This window comes from Alternaria viburni (genome assembly GCF_023758015.1).
Source record: "Alternaria viburni strain BMP 2772 chromosome Unknown scaffold_22, whole genome shotgun sequence".
NCBI lineage: Eukaryota > Fungi > Ascomycota > Dothideomycetes > Pleosporales > Pleosporaceae > Alternaria > Alternaria viburni.
The window spans coordinates 489,485-510,491 of NW_026055791.1; the positions used below are offsets into that span (position 1 = coordinate 489,485).

A 21,007-nucleotide genomic window follows, 5' to 3' on the forward strand; every position below is an offset into this window, starting at 1 on the left:
TTTCTACGGGTCCTGCCAAGGTCGTTTACTGACACTTCACTGCAGTCCGCGATGTGGCGAAACACTGGTCTCCTGTGTGGAATGCTTGACAGGCGTAGCGCCGTTTCGTTTAGAAACACTTGACGCCCATTTCGTCCAGAAAAGTGTTAGATACAGGAATTCCATGGCTGTGATTCGGTGGTTGCGTGCACGGACCAGGAGTTGAGTGCCGGTGGTTATACTTCGTAACGTACGGGCCGCTGTCTGTCAACACCAGCTCCACCCGATGCCGATGCCTAGCATGCCGTGTGGAAAGTTTGCGCGACCGCCGTCGTTGCCACCATGTCGGACCCGCTAGTGGAGCGAAATATGGTCGTCGGGAGTTGCGCGCAAACGATATCAGATCGTTCAGAGAGTGACCGCAATAGACCCGCTGCCAGGTGCCAAGGTATGTGAGATTCTGTGAGATTCTGTGAGAACTGTTGGAGTCTCTCGTGGCGTGACAAGCCGGAAATTTGATTGCAACGTCCGGATAGCGATGTCTTGTGTTGCCCAGGTATGGTACACAATCTGCGGTGCATGAGCATTCGATACGTTAGATACGCGATAAGGCAGAAAATTTCACTGCAAAGCGTTTCATCTAGCAAGAGAAGGCAACGGAGTGGGGCTGTTCAAGGAACAGCTAGTCGTAACATGTAGTCCAGTTCATGTCATTTCACAAGGAAACACTCCGTGTGGCTGGGTCTCTTTGCCTTGGGTTCCGACCAGCATGCTCGGGTAGTGAGCCGAACGCGAGCGCCTCGCTTTCGTTACATCCGATATTCTCATTGATGGAACTCCTGGAATCCATGCCGTTCAGCGCGTGGCCACTGCGCCCCCTGATCCTTCTGCCGTTGGGCGGAACCGCACCTCGCTCAAGTATGCTCTCTCGGTCTGGGTACCCGCCTTATCCTCGGTGATGTGCATGCTGTACAACATTGCTGTGCCTGGTATAATGAGATTTCCGAGGCGCGTTGTCTTGTCACTTCCATCATCCTCCTTCTGTAGACCAGGAAGGCTGAACCTCATCTTTTTGCAGTTCATTTTCCCTTCCACCACATAATTCAGAAAACGGCGATTTGACCATGACTTCAAGTCTCCATAGACAAGCTATTTGCCGTAGTCACCTACATAGTTGCGAGGAACTCGCCTCACATTGAGTTCGTTCAGATAGAGAGAGAAGAGCCCAGCGACTGAGTTATAGCAACAGCGTAATCTTGTATCCTTGCGCGGTACTCGTACAAATAGTGTCACATGTCGTAAGATGTGGAATTGAGGCGCGGATGGTACCACATGGACAATCATGCTTCGTTCGTGGCGACAGGGTTCTGCGTGTTCGTTGACGTAGTTGTCGAGATCGAAGGCAGGTCTAAGTTCGTCCAACATATCTTTCTGCAGCTGTCTGCAGCTGTAGAATGCTCCAAGAAAGTCGACGCCAAGCTCTGGCGAGATATGCATGTGATGGCATATCAATAGGCGTAATTCTGAAGGCAGTGAGAGTAAGCGACTTGCTGATTGAAAACTCATGGGGCGAATCCGTGGATTCCTTTCCAAAAGACTCATCTCTGTGATAGCGGCGCGCTGTGCAGTTCTGACTGTATCGCTACTCAAATGAAGCTCTGAGGCCATAGTTGAGAGTTCCTCAATGTCGGCCGAATGGATTGAAAGTGCATAGGGGTGTGACGTTATGGTGGGTTTTCCCAGGCGTGGATGTATGATGGGGGTCTACGTGTCGAAATTTCCTCTGGCTTCGATATCTGTAGTGAACCAAAGTTCACGAGCCAACCGAAGCTGACACTCACAATCAACACGTGGTGGTGGCTGATAAGAAGTGAGGTGGTACGGTACTTCCATGTAGGGGAACCGCTAGACCCCTTTAGGCTAGACCAGTCAAGACAAGCAAAACCATTGATCGGGGCATCTGGGACACTCCTCTATGTGCTGAGCTTTACTACTACGCAATGATAGCATGTTTATTTAAGAAGATATTCAACAGCTTTGTATTGCGTTTGTGACATTTACGTGGTACAATCGACCCGCTTTTATGAGTTGGCATGCCGTGCGCTGTCGGACTTTCCACTTCCAGATACCGTTGTTAGTTTTTAGAAAATTAAAAACCAGCATACCACTCTATCTGGTTGGGCTACACAGCCATGGCATGGCGGGGATCTATCGAATCAGATGATATGATGCAAGAATTTAAAAATGTTTGAAACAACAAGTTGGGTGAACGGAAAATGTTCGTTCAACATCAGCTAAGAGTGGTGTATATAGCATCGCCCAACAAGCGCATACGAACATCATGACAAAACAACATAATCTACCAAGTAAAATCATCGCTCAAGGGCCTAGTGCTTAACTTGCAATATCACACTCTAGAACTCACCGCCGCCACCTCCAAGCGCAGCAGCACCCCAGATCCCCACCAGCCCCCAAACACCCACTCTCCATCCACGCCACAACCCATGCATACCCTGACCCTTCCTTGTACGCGGCGGCCTAGAGAAACCCATCGCCTTTGCACTCGCCGCCTTAGCAGCATTCGGTGTAGAAACACTGATGCCTTCTTCACGTGCGATAAACCACATAGTACCCAGCACACCCCTGTACTGACCCGGCTCCACGATAGTCTTGAAGCTCTGGTCAGAGGAGCTTGGTTTGTCCAGACCATACGCTGGGCTCTTAGCACGGCTGGGTGGGGCCTGGTACTCAGATGCGAGGCGCTGGTTTTCGTGATCCTGGAGTGCGGCGACCTGGCCGCGGCGAAGGACGGTTTCGAGAGGGAGGCGGATGAAGAGCTCGGATATGGATGAGAGGAAAGTGCTGAAGGAGTAGGTGGTCGGTGTAAGGATAGGGTCGATGCTGAGCGTTGAACGGAGGAAGAGCGGCGTTGAGGAGGAAATGAGAGTGGGGACGCAGGCGTGCATTATGGTAGCTGGGAGGAGGCTGGGGGCGACGGAGAAAGAGGGCAGAAGGGAAAGGCATGGGTATATAGATCGTGGAGAGGATGAGATGGGGGTGATGATGAGGCGTGTGCGCACCATGTCGAGGGGTGCGAGGAGAGTGGCTGCGATGGCTGTAGCAGCGACAGCAACACCGAGGGACGTCAGCGGGCTTGGGCTGTCTAGGATATCCAGTCCCCCAATTCCGCTTCCTGCTGAGCCTACAAGACCTGGGTCGGGTATGTTCAGCAGAGCTGATATCAGACTCCTGAACCAGCCCTCAGTCGTCTTGAGCAGGAAATTGTAGATGAAAGTGCAGTTGGTGCCCTTCCATACACCCCACGCAGACTCCTTCTGCCATAATTGTCCTATCACTTCGAGGAGTGAGTCTGGACGCTTGAGATCTAGTTTCCGTACGGCGGATGGTGGGGGGCGAGTGGGTGTTCGTGACCGGGATCGGCTATCGAGGCGTCGCTGGCGTCGTCGTGGAGACCTCGATTCTGAGACGCCCGATCGTGAGACAGACGGCGAATATGGCGACGGCGACGTGGGGTTCATGCGCGGGGCAGTAGATGTGAAGTATCCTGGCGAGTCCTCGTCAGACTCCTCATCAGAGGGCGGGTACTGTATCGATTAGCCCACATTCACATGTCAAATGCCCCTCCGGTGCCCAATACATACATCCTCAAATTTTCCACTTGCGAAGCTCTGGGGTCTGCTCTTGTGACCAAACTCCTCCCCCGTCAAGCCTGCCAATTGTCCCTTTGCCTCGTGTATCTGCAAGATCGTCTTCGCGACCTCGAATGGTTGGGCGAGCAGGACGCTCGTGTAATTCCACAGAGCATGATCGAGCAGTTTCTTTGCATGCCCAGCTACGGTAGGCGAGGCCTCTGGAAAGTACGAGTCATAGTCTAGGTCGGAGAGAATGTCGCGTGCCTGACTGCCCAGACTCGATTTGCTACTGTTGCTGGGCTTGAAAGCGGGCGGTAATGACGAGGACGTCTGGTTCTGCGGGACGTCGGGCGGCGGGCCAATAGATGGCGGGATGTAGTAGGGTCGTAGGGGGTTCGGGGCATCGCGAGAGGTCGCCATGCTATCTGTCGTTTTTGGGGTAAAGATTACGTGAGGCTGGCGATGTTTATCGTTTTCTTACCCGCGGTGGTGGATGCGCTGGGTAGATCGACCGGGGTCGTGCATGGCCTGTGCGTCAACATTTCTGACGTCTCACAGCATTCGGAATTATCGGCGCATTCACTCGTTGTGACACGGCAAACACTGCAACCCCTTCGCTTCCGTGTCTCCTTCTCCTATTAGACTCCAATCTCGGCCGGCTAGCGAGCATCAATTCGGCGTCATGGCTGCTAGAAGAGCTTGTGTGAACGCCTTGGAGGGGAGGATAGCGGGCGCAAGAGGCGCATCGTCGAGTCCGAGGAGGTTCGCCAGCAATTGGACGGCAGCGACATGTCGGAGATCGATTCAGACACAGACAGCGGTAGTGTCTATCTTATCAACTTCGACTGTTCTTAAAGCCACAAGCCCCTCATGGCTTCAGAGTCGCCGCCAATTCTCCTCATCGCCCGCATCCCGCCACGGTCACCTGGACCCACCCCGACCGGGTGAAGAGTGCGTCAAAACATGTCCCAACTGTAGCAAACTCAACCACTGACGCCTTCTAGACGCAAAGTCACATTTGTAGACAAAGATGGCCATGCCTCCACATTCGAAGTAGCCGACGGCGACAACCTCCTCGACATTGCACAAGCCAACGACATAGAAATGGAGGGCGCATGCGGTGGATCTTGCGCCTGCTCAACATGTCACGTCATAGTCGAAGACGAAGCCTACTACGACAAGATGGAGGAGCCGGATGATGACGAGAACGACATGTTAGATCTGGCATTTGGACTTACCGAAACGAGTCGCCTAGGGTGTCAGGTCAAGATGAGCAAGGAGCTCGATGGACTGGTCGTGCGACTGCCGAGCATGACGAGGAATCTGCAGGCTAGCGATTTCGACAGCAAATGAGATGAAACAGGAAAATAGGCGTGAAATCTTGGGGGTGATATTGCGGGACATCTGTTGGAAGGCATTATGGGTCATATCGCATACAGCATTTGAGACGACATGTATTATACGAATACTCCGCTTGCAGATGAACTGGCGTTGAGTACGACTCTGAACTTATGTATAGTATATGGTATCATGAACATATTCAAACTATGTCTCTTTTGTCCCAAACGCCGAGTTGTGCATATAGAATCGTCCTCAGGCCTCCACGCTACCCTCCTTCTTCTGTCCTCCTGTAATCATGTCGAGGAAACCCTGCTTGCTCATCTCCTTGACCTTCTCCTCCCTCTTGTCCATACCGACGACCATGCCCGCCTTGCTCTCCCTCTCGGCCTGTTCACCCTTGACCTGCGCCGCTCGTACGGCGTTGAAAAGCTTGATGACACCCTTCTGTGCCGTCCGCCTGAGCTCCTTCTCCTTCGCTGATGTGGCAGCGGTGCTGACGTTGGGGTCGTTCAGGCCCAGGACGTCCTTCACGCGGCCCTTTTCTTGCGCCGCCTTCCGCTCAGCAACGATCTGTCGTCGCGCCTTCTCGCTGAGTTTTGAGTCGGCGAGCTCGCGGTTGGCGGTGGCGGCGTCTTTGCTGCGGGAAAGAATTGGCTCGGAGCGTTTCGATGTCGTCAGCTTCGAACCAAGAATCTTGGAGATGGAGTTCGCGAAGGCTTCGGGGTCGTTCCGTTTCCGTACTTTGCGCGCGGCCGTGGTTGAGGTCTCGGAGGCATCTGATTCGGAGTCGGCAATAGAAAACTCATCCGCCTCAGGTTCAGAGTCGTCCAGCTCTTCCACATCGTCTTCGGCGTCGCTGGGCAATGGCGCTTCGTGGTCGACGGGCGCAGTCTTCTTGAGTGCCGACTTTGCCGGGACCTGTGCAGGTATGCTGGCCTTGAACTTGGGCTCGGGTTTCTGCGCGGGCGCCGCTTCGACTTCCTCTTCGTCGTCGCTGGCTGAAGACTCCTCTGCCGCTGCCGCTTGCTGTGCCGCCTTCTTGGCCTCGAACTTTGCCTGTTTCCTCAGCTGTTGCTTCGAGAGCTCTTGCTTTCCGGGTAGCGTCGCATTGACTCCGGACGGCTGGAATGGCTCCTCGGGCTCCTGGCTGCTTCCGCGCAATGGAGCATCGCGCGCGCCGCCTTCCTCTTCGCTCGAACTGTGGTAGTTCTTCTGCTTCTTGACCTTTCTCTTCTCCTTCTTGGGCACCTTGCCACGCAGCTGCTCCTCGGTCCGTCTCCGTTTCAGCGATGTGTTGACCATTGTGGCTGTGAAAGTCGGGTTATGTGAATGTTGCAGGTAAATCGCGTCGCAGAAAAAAGTTCCAGGCGATCGGCGTTAGTAGCCCAAATGGCCGACGGCAAGCGCGCCCCGCCATAGTGGATTCCCCACAGAACACCACGAGAGGCACACCACCGAACACCCACAACCCTACCCCTACCATCATCTCTCTCTACCAACCGCCGCTATGGTGCTTCAAGATCTCGGGCGGCGCATCAATGCCGCCGTCACCGACCTCACGAGGTCGCCCAACCTCGACGAGAAGGTGCGCGCCCCGAGCAGGCGACTGAGGATAGGTGGCTAACATGCGCAGGCCTTCGAAGCCATGGTCAAGGAGATCTCCAACGCCCTCGTCGAAGCCGATGTCAACGTCAAACTCGTCATGAACCTGCGCCAGTCGATAAAGAAGGCCGTCGACTTCAAGCACCTCGCGCCGGGCGTCAACAAGAAGCGCCTTATCCAGAAAGCCGTTTTCGATGAACTCGTCAAGATGGTCGATCCCCATGCCGAGCCCTTCAAGCCCAAGAAGGGCAAGTCCAACGTCATCATGTTTGTCGGTCTCCAGGGTGCGGGTAAAACGACGACGTGTACAAAGCTGGCAAGATGGTACCAGGCAAGAGGCTTCAAGGCCTGCTTGGTGTGCGCCGACACTTTCCGTGCCGGTGCCTTCGACCAATTGAAGCAGAACGCGACCAAAGCCAAGATCCCATACTACGGTAGCCATACACAGACCGACCCTGTAGTGGTGGCAGGCGAGGGTGTAGAGAAGTTCAAGAAGGAGCGCTTCGAGATCATCATCGTGGATACCTCGGGACGACACAGGCAAGAGAAGGACCTCTTCGACGAGATGGTGCAAATTCAGAACGCCGTGACACCCGACCAGACCATCATGGTCCTGGACGGAACAATCGGACAGGCTGCGGAGTCGCAAGCACGCGCTTTCAAGGAGGCCGCAGATTTCGGAGCCATTGTCATCACCAAGACGGACGGTGCGGCAGCAGGAGGTGGTGCCATTTCCGCCGTCGCAGCAACACATACACCTATCGTCTTCCTCGGTAACGGAGAACACATGCTGGACCTCGAGCGTTTCGCGCCACAGGCTTTCGTCTCAAAGCTGCTCGGCATGGGAGACGTCCAAGGGCTCGTCGAACACGTACAATCTCTCAAGCTCGACCAGAAGGACACAATGAAGCACATCACCCAGGGTATCTTCACAATCAAGGACCTGCGGGATCAGCTCTCCAACATCATGAAGATGGGACCCTTGTCGAAGATGGCAGGCATGATTCCCGGACTTAGCAGCATGATGGGCGGCATGGATGACGAAGAAGGCGGCACAAAGCTGAAGCGCATGATCTACATTTGTGATAGTATGACCGAGAAAGAGCTGGAGTCGGACGGAAAGATGTTCGTCGATCAACCCACGCGTATGACACGTATCGCCCGCGGCTCTGGTACCTCGGTCCGCGAAGTCGAAGAACTGCTTACCCAACACCGCATGATGGCCGGTATGGCGAAGAAGATGAAGGGTGGAATGGCAAATATGCAAAAAGCACAGGGTGCGATGGGCGGAGGCAACAAGCAACAACAACTCGCGGCTATGCAGAAGCGCATGCAAAGTATGGGTGGCGGCGCAGGTGGTGCAGGCGGCGGCATGCCAGATATTGGCGCTATGATGAAGATGATGGGTGGAGGAGGCGGTGGTGGCGGCGGCATGCCCGATCTATCCGCGCTCGGTGGTATGGGAGGGGGAGGTATGCCTGACATGGGCGCCTTGATGAAGATGATGGGTGGCATGGGCGGCATGCCAGGTATGGGTGGAGGTGGTGGAGGTGGGCAAGGCAAGGGACGGAGGTAGTGTCACAGCTAAGAGGATATCAGTTTGCGCTTTTTGATGCATAGCCGCGGCGTTCGGGTTTGATATCATATTTGGAGGGGTCTTTGTGTTGAGGTACACATGTTATGTCACTACTTCCACCTGCTTCATTCTCTGACCTTCTGCCTGAGTAGCAATTGCCTTGCTTATGTTTGGTACGACGATTTGGCGGATACTTTGAGCTTCCCGTGGACATGTTCTGAGAGAAAACGCTGGGTAATGTAGGCCCCTAGAGGTCATTTCATTGTTGACGGGACATCACCATAGCACTGTTTAGATATGCTGATCGTAAACTTCACACTACAACATGCCCATTCACCCGCGTCCGTAAGCCTACTTAACCGTGACTCTTTCTTCTAATAAACTTCCCGACTGACCCGCACCTCCACCCCCAAGCCATCAGTGCCAACCCACCCAAATTCACCAAACATGTCCGACCCACGCGAGCAGACACAAGAGAATTCCGAAGTTTCGGATCCATCAACGCATCAAGACGATCTCTCGGATCTGCTAGCTGAATACCCATTCGGTCACATAAAGCGCGGAGCCCACGAAGTCCACGAACTACAGGGCGTATCAATGAACCGCAAAGACGTCGTAGATCTACTAGACGCTTACGCAGCCCTAGACATCTGGTTCTACGTCCCCAACCCCCACTCCGACCTAAAACAACTAGAAGTCAACTTCTACCTAACCGACACCAACATCTCCGCCACCAACACGCGCCATGCACTCGTCCTCGTCCGCCACTTTCTCCTATGCGTAGCCACATTGCCCCACTTGCATACTCTCGTTATTAATACAGACGTTCCAGAGTCAGCGACCCAGTCGCCGGAGACTGAGCTGCTCCAAACGCGGTTTATCAAGGAGATTATGCGGGAGGTTTTTGCGTGGTTTATAGGTGGTGGGGAGAAGTTTCGAGTTATTTTGTGTACCATGGGGGAGATGGATGTTGGGGGTGGTTTTAGGCATGTTTTAAGAGAGGCTGACGGGGAGAAAGCGGGGATGAGCGTGAGCCCTTGGGAGCAAAAGTTTGGAGGAATGAAGAGGAGCGGGATTGTTTGGCGGAGGGTGGCATCTTCTGCGACCTCGATGCCGAGAAGAGCTTCCGTGTAAGCGGGTTGGTTGCCTGGGAAGCGGGGAGAAGACAAGATGTAACTGATGGAATGTGGATGTGTGGTAGAGCCTGTATAGGCTTTTTGAATGATACGAGACGTTGAAATTGCCGATAGCTACTGTATTGTTTATTATATTAGCTCCTCGCCTTTCTTGTCCATGTCTTTCTGCTGTGCCTGTTCTTTCTGATACTCTTCAAAGTCAAAGCCTAGCTCCTTCACATCTCTAATTTCCCTCCTCTTCTCCCCCATCTTTCCAAATGCTTGCCGTATCTTTGGAAAATTCTCACGACACCAGTACTCCCACTCACCCCAGATCGGCGGAGTCTTTCCTTTGCCTCCGTTGTCCAACCCTTCCTTGCTCTCAGCGCTCAATGCCCACATACTCATTGCGTTGATGTAGTTGGCATCCTTGGGGAAGGGCAAGAGATGGAAGTTTCGTCCTGCGCCCATTTCCTCCTCGATGGTTTGCTCCCAGTCACGCATTTCTGAGTGTGAGGGGAGCGAGAGACGGCCGGAATATACGCGTGCAAGGACGGCAGATTGCGCTTCTGCTACTGGGAAAGGGATAACGCGTTGATTGAGGGCGAGGAAGCTTAGGGTCGGCCGAGGGGCGTAAAAGACATGCTGGTATGTATGGTTTACTCTTTCGCCGGTGGTAATGAGTTTAGGCTCTACGTCTTGCAGGAAGGGTAGACTGTAGAAGTATCCGGTAGCAAAAACTATGGCATCGATATCGTGTTCTTCTGTTCCGTCTTCAAACATTACGCCTCTATTGCTGGGAATAAACTGCTTGATGGGCGGAACTTCTCGCCTCTTCTGGTCTTCCCCTGCTGTTCCGTGGGTTGCGCTGAACATGGACTGCGATCTTGTGGACCATAAGAGCGGCTTTTGACAAAACTCTGCAATCTGAGCGCTGACGTCTGCGCCAGACGCTGAGTTTCCCACCACTATTGTCTTCTTTCCGGTAAAGTCCTCAGGCTTCCGGTAATACTTCGAATGGCTAATGTGACCGGGGTGCTGTGCAGCCCACTCTTTGATACCGGCCATGGGTGGTATGTAGGGAACTATGAAGTGGCCATTCGCTATAATAACCGCATCGTAGACTTCAGACACGTCTTCGTCGTTTAGGAGATTACGCGTAGTCACTTTCCATGGGCTGCTAGCGACATCGGGGTCTACTGGACTGACATTGATGACTTGTGTACAGTAACGAACAAGGTCTTGTACATCCGCGGAGTAATCGTCGATATACGTTAGTACTGTTTCATGAGTAGGAAAGAGTTGACTATCCGCGGGCCAATCCAGGTCTTGGAAGCCCATTAGTCCTCTCGGTATATTCGTTTCGAGCTTTTCGTACATTGGCGACAAAAAGGAGGGAATTTTCGAAGTTCCGTTGGTGCCATTCGTACCAATGTTCCCATTCATTACTGCATCTTTGGATTGACACTCTGGTTTTTGAACGTCTTTATTGGGGTTGGTCTGAGGTATATCGAAGAGGTTCTCGTCCCGCTGTTCGCCCGTATATATCCAGATCCCCCCTGATCGACTTCGCTGTTCAAATAGCACGATCTTATCAAATGCTTTCTCAGCTCGGAGGTATTTTGCCGCCGCCACACCCGATGGTCCAGCGCCTACAATGGCTATCGTCCTAGCTCTTATTGATGTTCTACCGCTATCGAAAGACATCGTAGCAAATTTGGAGAGGTCGATAGGACAGGAATGACGGAATGAGAGCCAAGTACGCGAGGACGCAACAGAAACTCTAGGAAGGGAGTATCTCGAAAACAGCAAGAAAACCATAGGAAGAAGTTGGTGATAAGGAATGACGCCGACATATCGAGGTGGAACGCGAGGATCGGAGCTGGTCGGAATGGCCTTCCGAGCGGAACTAGGCGAGGCAGACGCGCATCATCGACCTCGGGCAGCTTCATGTGACATGAGCTTGCGCATACAACCACTGGTGGTCAACTGATGATTCGGCCCTAACCAAACTTTATTAAATCACACACCTTGACCGACATACCCCTCATTGTCGTAGTCGTGCCCTCTTCTCCAATTCCTACACAGCAATGCTACGCACACTGCGACTTGCACGCGTTTCACCAACCCCACGACCCGTCCGAAGCTTCTCAACCAAGATTACAGCCATGGCACCACTGCGCATTGGCTTCGTGCCAGGTAGGCGCGTCATCAATACTCTTGCATCGCCCGCTGACGGAAATAGAACACTTCTCCACACCGCTCGAGTTCGCGAAGAAGCACTACGGCCTGGACGCGAAGCTCCTCCCGTTCCCCAGTGGCACAGGGCACATGGTCACGGCCCTGCAAGCCGACGAGATCGATATCGGAGTTGGTCTTACCGAAGGCTGGATAGCGGCACTGGGAAAAGCACAGGCGGCTAAGCAGGACGCTGGCTTCAGCGTGGTGGGGACATACGTCGAGACTCCGCTGTGCTGGGCCATATCCACAGGCGCCAAGAGGGATGAGCTCAACGGAATACCAGACCTCAAAGGAAAGAAAGTCGGCGTGTCCAGGATAGGAAGTGGCAGCTACGTGATGAGCTTCGTGCTTGCCGACCAGCAAGGGTGGCTCGACACTTCGTCCAACAGTCCACCATTCCCCGTCGAGGTGCTGAACACGTTTGCGAACCTCCGCGATGGAGTCAACGACAGCACGGCCGACTTCTTTATGTGGGAGCACTTCACGTCGAAGCGCTACTACGACAACGGCGAGATCAAGCGCATCGGCGAGATCTACACACCCTGGTCCTCGTGGAAGATCGTCGCCGCAAACCATCTATTGAACCCGAAGAACTGGAGTTCGGCACCCAACGCCAGCAAGCCAGTGCTTACTGGGGAACTCGAGGACGTCATGGACAAGATCAACAAGGGAGTCAAACACTTTGAGGTGAACCAGGAAGAGGCCGTCCAGTACATCAGCACCAAGCTCGATTACTCGGAAGAGGACGCGCGAGAGTGGTTGAAGACTGTTCGCTTCGCCAAAGATGTGAAGGGCGTGGACAAGGAGGTTGTGAACAAGACTGTTGGCATACTGCAGAAGGCTGGTGTGTTGGGCGGGCAGGTTGATCAGTCCGCTATGATCGGGCTCGAGCGACATGCGGCATGAAGCTAATCTGTGCCAACCGCTGAATATCATGCCACGCGACTCGGGCAACGGTTCGCGCACCGTGCCCAATAGCTCTAGTGTCGGCAAGCACACCGTGCAATAGGATCGCCAGTGCATGGTCGGAACGATGTCAAAGCTCGGAGATTTGGGTTCCATGCTTTTTGTTTGTTATGTACTGCATATCAGTCAGAGCATCCGTCTGCAACTGCCAACGCACGAGATGCCTTCACCAGTACCATCACATCGAAGAGCCAATACAACGCACAAGGCAATGCATTCACCTGTTTCACCTCTACAGAGTGCGACTTCACAGCACCGCGAAGCATTTATACTCGCCGGCAGGTTCTCATGGAGTGCCCTTGGAGATTCTCGCACAGCTACCTGCGCCTCGACCACCGACATTCCACTACAACGGACCCTAAAAGCCTTCGCCTCCGAGTCCAGCCCAACACGAAGAAAGCCTACTTTCGTCAACTTTTCCAGACCACTACCCCCGCAATGCCAACCGGCACTACAAAAGAGCTAGAGTTATCTCACCTCGATCAGCAGCCCCACATCCGCGTGTATGGCCGCTACTACATCATATTTCCCTTTCCGGACATCAGTCGCGCCCATGAAGCAAAAGAGGCGCTGCACAATGGCTTCAAAGAAGTTCTGAGACAGTTTCCATATCTCGCTGGCACTGTGGACTTAGACTCCTCTACCGACCTTCTCCGTGTGCAGTACCCCGACCCCATCGATCTCGAAGCCGAGGCACGCCGTATATTCACAGTCAGTTACGACGATGCACAGCATGACTACGATTCGCTTGCGAAGGACGCCTTCCTCCCAGACGAGTTGCCCGCTACTATCTTCTGCCCAAACGAACTGAAACACCACGCTGGATTGGGCGAAGATGCGTATGCCGAAAGGATGACAAGCTTTTCGAAAGGACCTTTGCCAACCTTCGCGGCCCAGGCTACATTCATCCCCGGAGGTCTGATACTGAGCGCCTGGTGGTATCATGCCGTTGTCGATGGCACTGGCAACGGAAGGATCCAAAAGATATGGTCCGATGCGGTACGAGCTCTCAGCATCAAAAGGAACAAACTACCGCCAGTTCGTCCGCCTGCTAGATACTATCGCGTACCAAGCTACAAGGATCAGCTCCAACCATTGAAGGATATCGTCAAGGAATGGAACGTGGTACCAGACCCGTCATCAGCGCGTCAAGCGCTCGCAACGCTGGTCCAAGAAGCCGATGCAGCAGGCCAGTCTACTAATACACCTGAGAAGCCATTTGCGAAGCGCTTTGAGCTCCGCAAAGGACCGGATGAAGGACCCAATAAAGTCGTTGCCGAGATGTTTCGCTTCTCATCACAAGCTATCGAAGAGCTCCGCAACGAGCTATCTGTTAAGATCGGGAAGCGTGTATCCAACTTTACCGTACTATCAGCTATCGTCTGGGCAAATGTCATACGCGCTCGCTCAAAGTCGATCACAGCTTCGGGTAACACGCAGTCGACCCTTGCCGTCGTTGTAGATCTTAGAAAGTTCCTTCCACTGCCCTTCTCATCCCCGGATTATCTTGGCAACCTGGTGTTGTCCGCTACGCCTACCTTGGATCTTGATGGCGCTGCGGCCTCTCTTGAGGACATCGCAGCCAAGATTACAGATGCTCTGCACGCCATCAACGCGAAATGGGCAGTCACCCAGATCAACAGCGTCCTTACCAACCCTGCCGAAGCGCAGCAATCCCTTTTGAAGTTTCCCAAAGGCCCAGACCTATACATCACTAGTTGGCAAAGGATGGGAGCTGACAGGGAGTGGTGCATCCCAGGCACGAGCAAGTCAAATGCGACTGCTATTCGGCGAGCGGCGTGGGTCAGCGAAGGTGGCGTCGTGGTCTTGCCCAGAGAAGAAGACAAAGAAGGACAAGAAGGAGAGCCGTACGAGATCATGATCAGTCTCACAAAGGCCGACATGGAACGATTCAGGGCCGGATTAGAAGATGCTAGATGGTTGGTCGACTCGTCATATAAGCCGGGCAAGGTCGTCACCTGGCGTGACATATTCTCTCGTCGTCTTACCGGATTCGGACTGGCCTACGGTGGTGCGCTCTGCCTCTTGACCGTGGTGATATGTGTGTGCACTCTCTCACAGTCTGCGCGGATAGCTGGTGTTGCACAGGGTCCTGCTCAGGAAGAACTCAGGTAGATAGGCTTTGTTCAGAGTGTCGGATCTCTTATAGGTGGTCTGGCATGGGATAGGGAGTTACCCTCGTTACGACGAAGGAAGTGAAGAGAACAAGGCGAAGGCGCCTGCGATGTGGCCAGAGTGGCTACAAGTGCCGAATGTAACCTAAATAACCATCTCAGGACATCTTCAATTGAACTCCTCATGCATACTGCATAACCATCATTTGATGTCTCCATTATTCCTGATTCGTGTTGTTTGCTCCCGGCTTCGCAGCAAACGCGATCGTTCCTCGCTTGCGCGATTACCTTCACCGCTCGGACCTGTACCTGCAGTTTCATGACTAAAAGTGACGATCCTCCGCGGCATGCTACCCGCTAGCGCCCCATCAAGCATCGACCCTGAGAAAATCCAGTTGCTACATGGCACGGCCAGCTTACACACCATCGCCCAATTATTAGGCACTATCATCACTATCGAAATACCCTACAGATTCCCATACCAAAACCATGGATCCCGAAAGAGAGAGCTTGCTCTCATACCACGAGACGCAGCGGGAAAGAACACAACAGCTGCTCTCGCACGAGATCACAGCGAGTGCGCAAGCTAATGAAGATTACCCTGTTGATCATGGCAAAGTGGCGTGGATGCAGGTTCTTGGTGGATTCATTCTGTTCGCGAACAGTTGGGGCTTACCCAATGCCTTTGGCGTCTTTCAAACATACTACGTTGACACCTTGATGCCGGAGCAGGATGCGTCGCGTATTGCCTGGATCGGATCGATTCAGCTTTTCTTCACTACGATTGGCTGCTTACCTGGTGGCATTCTGCTTGATCGGGGATACCTCAAAAGTATCATCGCTGTTGGCACGGGCCTTGAGGTACTGGGTTTGATCCTGACTTCTTTCTTCAAGAGCTATTGGGCGATCTTCTTCGCTCAGGGAGTATGCATGGGTGTCGGCAGCGGTTTGATGGCGATAGTGCCCGTCGCTGTGCTAGCCATGTTCTTCGAGAAGAAACGCATGCTGGCTACTGGTCTTGCATCGACTGGTGCTAGTGTTGCTGGTATCGCATACACTCTGTCCTTACGCTCGCTCTTCCTCAGCGTCGGGTTCGCGTGGGCTGTTCGCATCTTTGCGCTCATAATATTGGTGACCAACGCCGTCGCTTTTGTGGTGATGCGCTTGCAGCTTCAGTACGGATCCAAGGGCTCCAGCTTCGGCTTTCACCACTTCAAGGATCTGCCATACACGATCTTTGTCGTCGCATTCACGCTGTTCGTCGCCTCCTCGTTTGTGCCTTTCTTCTTCATCCAGGAGTACGCTATCAAGCTCGGTGTGTCGAAGGATATGGCGTTCAACTTGTTGTCGATCATGAACGCGGCCAATATCTTTGGGCGTTTTGTTCCAAACTTCATCGCCGACAGGTATGTTCTCATCATCCAATCTTCTTACTAGCCTAGTACTGACAACTTTAGGTACGGCGGTGTCAACACCCTGCTTCCTCTCACCGTCGCCTGCATCATCACCCTCTGTATGCTACCCCTCGCTCAGGATTTGAACGGTCTCATCGCTATCAGCATCGTGTACGGCTTCCTTTCTGGCGGCGTGATCATCATCCCTGGGCCCGTAGTCACCAACCTTTCTCCCAATAAAGCCTCCATCGGCGTACGTCTTGGGTTGGCGTATCTAGTCGCTGCTTTCGGCGGGCTGCTCGGTAATCCTGCCATGGGCGCACTCAAGGGCGAGGGAAATGGTGCGGTAGAGAACTTCAAGGGTGTTTGGTTCTGCGCGGCAGGCGTAATGGGTGTGGGTGCCGTAGCTCTTATCGCCACACGATGGCTCAAGTTGGGTAGCATGTTGGCTGCAGGCAGAGTATGAACACGCCAACCTAGGAAAAAGCTGAACAGCCTAGAGCCTACATTAGCGCTAGGTTACTGTCTTAGCAAGGTTTTAGCTTAATGTAGCCTGCAGACTTGTTTAGTTTTTTTCTTGTATGAGGTGTGAAGTTCGATGGGAAACCTCCAACTCTGAACTTCCCAAAAGGCAGGTGGTGGTAGAAGAATGTCAGCTTACCGAGGCTTATCTAATCACGCCCAACCATACAGGCTGCATTGGTGTTGTCTACGCAGCCAATCATATACTGCCCCCGATTCGATCTTCAGCGGTAGTCGCGCATGAGGCAGTATTCTGAAGATCTGGATCACTTGATAGCTGCCATGTAGCACTGCATCCCGAAGAGGAAATTTTCCAAGTTCAGCCGACACAGTATGGAACGAAGACGATATATAAGATGAGATACCGTCAGCATACTCTGGAATATCACTAGTATTCTAGTCACAGATTCAGTGCCTGCCTGCAAGCGAAAATGCTACTCTTCGCCTGCACCACTCTCTTCCTCTCAATTCTCTCCACTCTCCCTATCACAAACGCCGCGTTCTACTACCCCACACCCATACGCTCCTTCCTCGAACATATCCTAGTCGACAACTGGGGCGCCTATGCTTCGAATTTCTCTTCAGCAATCACCCCTTGCACGAACTATGTCTCGCAGACCGGCACCACAGGGCTCAATAGTGGTCGCACCACTGCTGCCCAGTGGATGCGCGTCATGTTCCACGACTTTATCACTGCGAATGTGAGTGCGGGCATGGGAGGTATTGATGCTAGTATTGGGTTTGAGACGGCAAGGGAAGAGAATAAGGGAAGTGCGTTTAACGATAGTTTTTCGTTTTGGAGGCCGTTTGTTGCGGAGGGGATTTCTAGTGAGTGCATCGCTTCGAATGGGTGATTGGTGGTGGAAGTGGTGCTGACGAAGCGGTAGTGGCCGATCTTGTTGCGCTCGGTACGGTCATGTCGAATAATCTATGCGGAGGCGCGCAGATGCCGTTTCGACCGGGTCGCATCGATGCGACGGAAGCTGGAAAGACGACAGGCGTTCCAGCACCGGAAACCGATCTAGAAGAGACGTTACTTTTCTTCGAGCGCGCAGGGTTCGACAAGGTGGATGCTATTGGGCTCACGGCTTGCGGTCACACTCTGGGCAGCGTACACCACGTAGGTTTCTGGCTGCTATTCGATTGGACGATACTCACTCATCGGTGCAGGGCGGCTTCCCGGAGGCTGTAGACGACAGCTTCGTCACGCCCAGTAACACGAATGGCGGTAGTAACTTCGACACTACACGCGGAGTCTTCGACCCAAACGTCCTCGGCGAATACTTGAACGGAACGGGAAACAAAGGAGGACCGCTAGTCATGTCGTATAACGACACGATGAATTCCGATAAACGGCTTTACGAGAGCGATAAGAATGCGACGATGCATGCTCTATTCGCGCAAAGAGCCGGGTTTCTTAATACTTGTGCCGATCTCATGGGCCGAGCCATCAACACCGTACCTGCTGGTGTTCAGCTCCCCGAGCCAATTGCTGTAATGCCGGTCAAGCCGTTCAACGTAACCTACGACTTCAGCGAGGACGGAAAATTGATGCTTTCGGGCAAGATCAGAATGCTCACACCGGCAGGCAGCTCACCCCCGCAATCACTAACTCTTCGCGTGAGCGACAACGCGACAGAGCTTGAACCAGAAACCGAGACGGGCAGCTCAGTCTTTGGTCGCAGTGGTGGTGAATACGGAACTACGACTTACTTCCCGTTCTCGCTTTCTGGACCCGCCATTCAAAATGCTACGTCTTTCGCCATCCAGGCACCCGAGGCACCGGAACAGACTTTTCGGATCGATAGTCAGACATTCGTCGTTCCAAGCCTGACAGACCTGAGCGGCACAGCACTTAACGCGACGATTGCCCTGTGCACCAGGTTTACGTCATGTGAAGACTTAACCGTTCACATCGCCGCGCCATTAGAACAGCATGGCACACTGGCGCCGAAAATAAATGGAATGAATCTGGTAGTGAGCAAGGCGACAAAGAAAAAGAGAGTATGTACACTTTGCCGGGGGCAGGTTATCCTGCAAGATGTCCCGACTGGGTTGGTCACTGTAGAAGCCTTGTTGGACGGCAAAGTCGTAGACACGCTCTTAGTCAATGGAGGGCAGGCTGGTTGGTAAGGTGAGGGGACCTGGATTAATGTCGCCTCTTGCTGCGTTCACGCCGTTGAACTTTCAAAACTAGATGGCTTTTAATGCAATGTATACTTCCACCCTAAAAGCTTATCTGCTAGATTGCAACTCGTATGACAGTGCCTACAGTGACGATGTTGACAGTGACCACGGCCACTCACCAAGATCCCACTTCTTAGGCTCTTCACCCATATAGAACACCAACTCGCCTCCCTCCGCAATCTCGCTATGTTTCAACCACGCTCGATCGAGCTCCCACCCACGCCTTATCTCCCTGCCCATGGAGGTGTACCAGCAACATGGATCTTGTCGTGGAAATCCTGCCAATCGGTAACGGATCGGGTTGCTTCCCACTTAATGAAGCACTCGAAAGCCCGCTCATATCGCGCCGCATAGGGCTTACATGCAAAGTAGTTACCCATGACCCAACCAGCCAGCTCACGGGATGAGACATTGATACCTCCATATTCAGCTCGCTTCGCTGGATCGTATATGAACTCGCCTATGTATCCTCCACCAGCGTCTGCCCGAGCTTTGGCATGTTTGGCGTATTGGTTGATCCAGGAGCCGAGAGCATCATCACTAATCTTAGTACCGCTGATGATCTTGTAGTGTGTAGCGGCAAGCAACCAAGAAAAGAATTCTGGTGTGCAGGGTGTAACTCGCATATCGACTGTGACCTTGGTAACGTCGATCCTGGAATAGTCAGATAACACCATGAAAGCATAGCTCGTGGGACTTACTTGTTAAACATCCTGCCCCACTGCTTTTGGAAAGCCGTGCCCAATTTAGGCGTCAAATTGAACCAGTGGCACTCCTTGCTCACGTAATTTTGCAATGAACCATCGCCCTTGAAGGGCTGCTTAGGTATACAGCCTAGCAAGAGTGGCTTGTTGCGGCCTTGCCAATGTCCAGTAGACCATCGCGCGTATACCGGAGGTCGATTGTGGGTATTCCATATTCGGTCCCAACCAACACCATCGGCGTTCACCTTAGGGCACACAATGATAAGGCTGCGATACCACATGGCCGCTGTGAAAGAGCACTTCGCCTCGTCCATGAACACAGCTGAGTCTCGGTCATCGGGATGATAAAGAGTGCGGGAAGACAGAGCCTCGTAGACCTCCTTCCGCTCCACCTTGAACTTGTCGTGGAAGTAATGGGTTGCATTCAGACAAGGGTTATACTTCTTCCCGTCTTTGTTCATGGTAAGGTCGCCGTCGAAGATAGCAGCTGCTGTCAATGCTTCGCTCCAAGAGTCGTGGTGGGTCCAGTCGAACATACCGGGGGCATAGTCCAGGGGAGGATGAGCGAAGCCGATATAGTCTTTTCGACCGAAAAGCATCTCTGGTGCAAGGGTCGGACCTTCTGCCAATTCCCCCGGAGACAATGGATTTTTATTCGACATCCCTTTGGCATGGCGGTCGTATTTTTTGTCAAGTGAATGGATAAGAAGGTCCTTGTAGAGTAGAGTAGCGTTGCTATGCCCACTCTTCGCTCGCACAACAGAGTAGTTGGATGGGGGCGGACCGTACTCCAAATAGTCTTGGGTATGCATGGTCACAAACTTTTCCTGTGTCTGGCCATACTGGGGATTGTCACTTGGTATGTACGTAGTCATCGTGGTAGTTGATACGGTATCGGTGTTCTGTAACGACGTATATCAACGCGCAGGGCGATAACCCGGAGGCACTGAGTGTTATGCGACCAGGTTCGTCTGGTGTTTATACTCTGCTGATATAAAGGTAAGTAAATCGGGAAGAAGGTAATATCTTGGCGTTTGACTTACGACAGCGTACAGAGGGAGTGATGACAGGAATCTCCACAAGTACTTGAACTTCGCTTCAGCCGATCAGGATCTTGCCGAACAGCAAGCAAGGTTATTGCAGTATGTTGAGTAGCTATGGATGGGAGGTAGTGGCTAGGTGAAGCTGCAAGTGGTCAAAGAGACAAGAAGGTATCGGAGCACTTTAGATGTCGAATCAAGCTAGGAAGGTAAGCCAAAAGGTGTATGGTATTGCTTGGTGTTGAGTGCGCCGAAGACCGCGCATATGTGTGTGCCCAGGTGTGTGTGTAGAAGACCAGCCTTTGGGCGGCGAAGGAGGAGATTAAATATCTCAAGGACGCACCTACACCTGCACCTGCAATCGCTCCTTCACTTCCGTAGATTTACGCAGCGGGCCCACATGACGTTGTTGACCGCCATCTACAAACGAAGGCTCCACGTTTATCGGTATCCTTCACTCGTCAATCTGTTGTAAAATGACTCATGAGTGTTTGTCTGAACAGGCAATCATGGGTAGAGCAACCCGGAATCGAATGCGCAAACCATTACCGA

At 53.0% G+C, this 21,007-nt stretch overlaps 11 protein-coding genes across 11 annotated transcripts; 7 read left to right on the top strand and 4 right to left on the bottom strand.

Moving 5' to 3' along the window:
• Positions 1–2,393: 2,393 nt before the first annotated feature.
• Positions 2,394–4,052, bottom strand: J4E79_008965 (uncharacterized protein; the record flags this gene model as incomplete). The annotated part of the gene is made up of 2 exons (XM_049357817.1): positions 2,394–3,584; positions 3,642–4,052. The coding sequence occupies 2 exons, from the start codon at positions 4,050–4,052 to the stop codon at positions 2,394–2,396; spliced, it is 1,602 nt and encodes a 533-aa protein (XP_049207856.1).
• A 369-nt stretch (positions 4,053–4,421) lies between these two features.
• Positions 4,422–4,985, top strand: YAH1 (mitochondrial matrix iron-sulfur protein; the record flags this gene model as incomplete). Its single annotated transcript, XM_049357818.1, has 3 exons — positions 4,422–4,457; positions 4,513–4,583; positions 4,637–4,985. 3 exons carry the CDS (start codon positions 4,422–4,424, stop codon positions 4,983–4,985), a joined length of 456 nt encoding a protein of 151 aa, XP_049207857.1.
• Positions 4,986–5,225: 240 nt separating this feature from the next.
• On the bottom strand, positions 5,226–6,275 carry J4E79_008967 (uncharacterized protein; the record flags this gene model as incomplete). The annotated part of the gene is made up of 1 exon (XM_049357819.1): positions 5,226–6,275. The coding sequence occupies one exon, from the start codon at positions 6,273–6,275 to the stop codon at positions 5,226–5,228; it is 1,050 nt and encodes a 349-aa protein (XP_049207858.1).
• A 205-nt stretch (positions 6,276–6,480) lies between these two features.
• On the top strand, positions 6,481–8,151 carry J4E79_008968 (uncharacterized protein; the record flags this gene model as incomplete). The annotated part of the gene is made up of 2 exons (XM_049357820.1): positions 6,481–6,558; positions 6,607–8,151. The coding sequence occupies 2 exons, from the start codon at positions 6,481–6,483 to the stop codon at positions 8,149–8,151; spliced, it is 1,623 nt and encodes a 540-aa protein (XP_049207859.1).
• Positions 8,152–8,598: 447 nt separating this feature from the next.
• Positions 8,599–9,285, top strand: J4E79_008969 (uncharacterized protein; the record flags this gene model as incomplete). Its single annotated transcript, XM_049357821.1, has 1 exon — positions 8,599–9,285. One exon carries the CDS (start codon positions 8,599–8,601, stop codon positions 9,283–9,285), a length of 687 nt encoding a protein of 228 aa, XP_049207860.1.
• A 131-nt stretch (positions 9,286–9,416) lies between these two features.
• J4E79_008970 (uncharacterized protein) lies at positions 9,417–10,973 on the bottom strand (the record flags this gene model as incomplete). Its single annotated transcript, XM_049357822.1, has 1 exon — positions 9,417–10,973. One exon carries the CDS (start codon positions 10,971–10,973, stop codon positions 9,417–9,419), a length of 1,557 nt encoding a protein of 518 aa, XP_049207861.1.
• Positions 10,974–11,434: 461 nt separating this feature from the next.
• On the top strand, positions 11,435–12,413 carry J4E79_008971 (uncharacterized protein; the record flags this gene model as incomplete). The annotated part of the gene is made up of 2 exons (XM_049357823.1): positions 11,435–11,465; positions 11,512–12,413. The coding sequence occupies 2 exons, from the start codon at positions 11,435–11,437 to the stop codon at positions 12,411–12,413; spliced, it is 933 nt and encodes a 310-aa protein (XP_049207862.1).
• A 498-nt stretch (positions 12,414–12,911) lies between these two features.
• J4E79_008972 (uncharacterized protein) lies at positions 12,912–14,609 on the top strand (the record flags this gene model as incomplete). Its single annotated transcript, XM_049357824.1, has 1 exon — positions 12,912–14,609. One exon carries the CDS (start codon positions 12,912–12,914, stop codon positions 14,607–14,609), a length of 1,698 nt encoding a protein of 565 aa, XP_049207863.1.
• Positions 14,610–15,097: 488 nt separating this feature from the next.
• Positions 15,098–16,468, top strand: J4E79_008973 (uncharacterized protein; the record flags this gene model as incomplete). Its single annotated transcript, XM_049357825.1, has 2 exons — positions 15,098–16,014; positions 16,066–16,468. 2 exons carry the CDS (start codon positions 15,098–15,100, stop codon positions 16,466–16,468), a joined length of 1,320 nt encoding a protein of 439 aa, XP_049207864.1.
• Positions 16,469–16,955: 487 nt separating this feature from the next.
• On the top strand, positions 16,956–18,657 carry J4E79_008974 (uncharacterized protein; the record flags this gene model as incomplete). The annotated part of the gene is made up of 4 exons (XM_049357826.1): positions 16,956–17,295; positions 17,412–17,644; positions 17,695–18,528; positions 18,553–18,657. 4 exons carry the CDS (start codon positions 16,956–16,958, stop codon positions 18,655–18,657), a joined length of 1,512 nt encoding a protein of 503 aa, XP_049207865.1.
• A 278-nt stretch (positions 18,658–18,935) lies between these two features.
• Positions 18,936–20,290, bottom strand: J4E79_008975 (uncharacterized protein; the record flags this gene model as incomplete). Its single annotated transcript, XM_049357827.1, has 2 exons — positions 18,936–19,365; positions 19,413–20,290. The coding sequence occupies 2 exons, from the start codon at positions 20,288–20,290 to the stop codon at positions 18,936–18,938; spliced, it is 1,308 nt and encodes a 435-aa protein (XP_049207866.1).
• Positions 20,291–21,007: the final 717 nt, after the last annotated feature.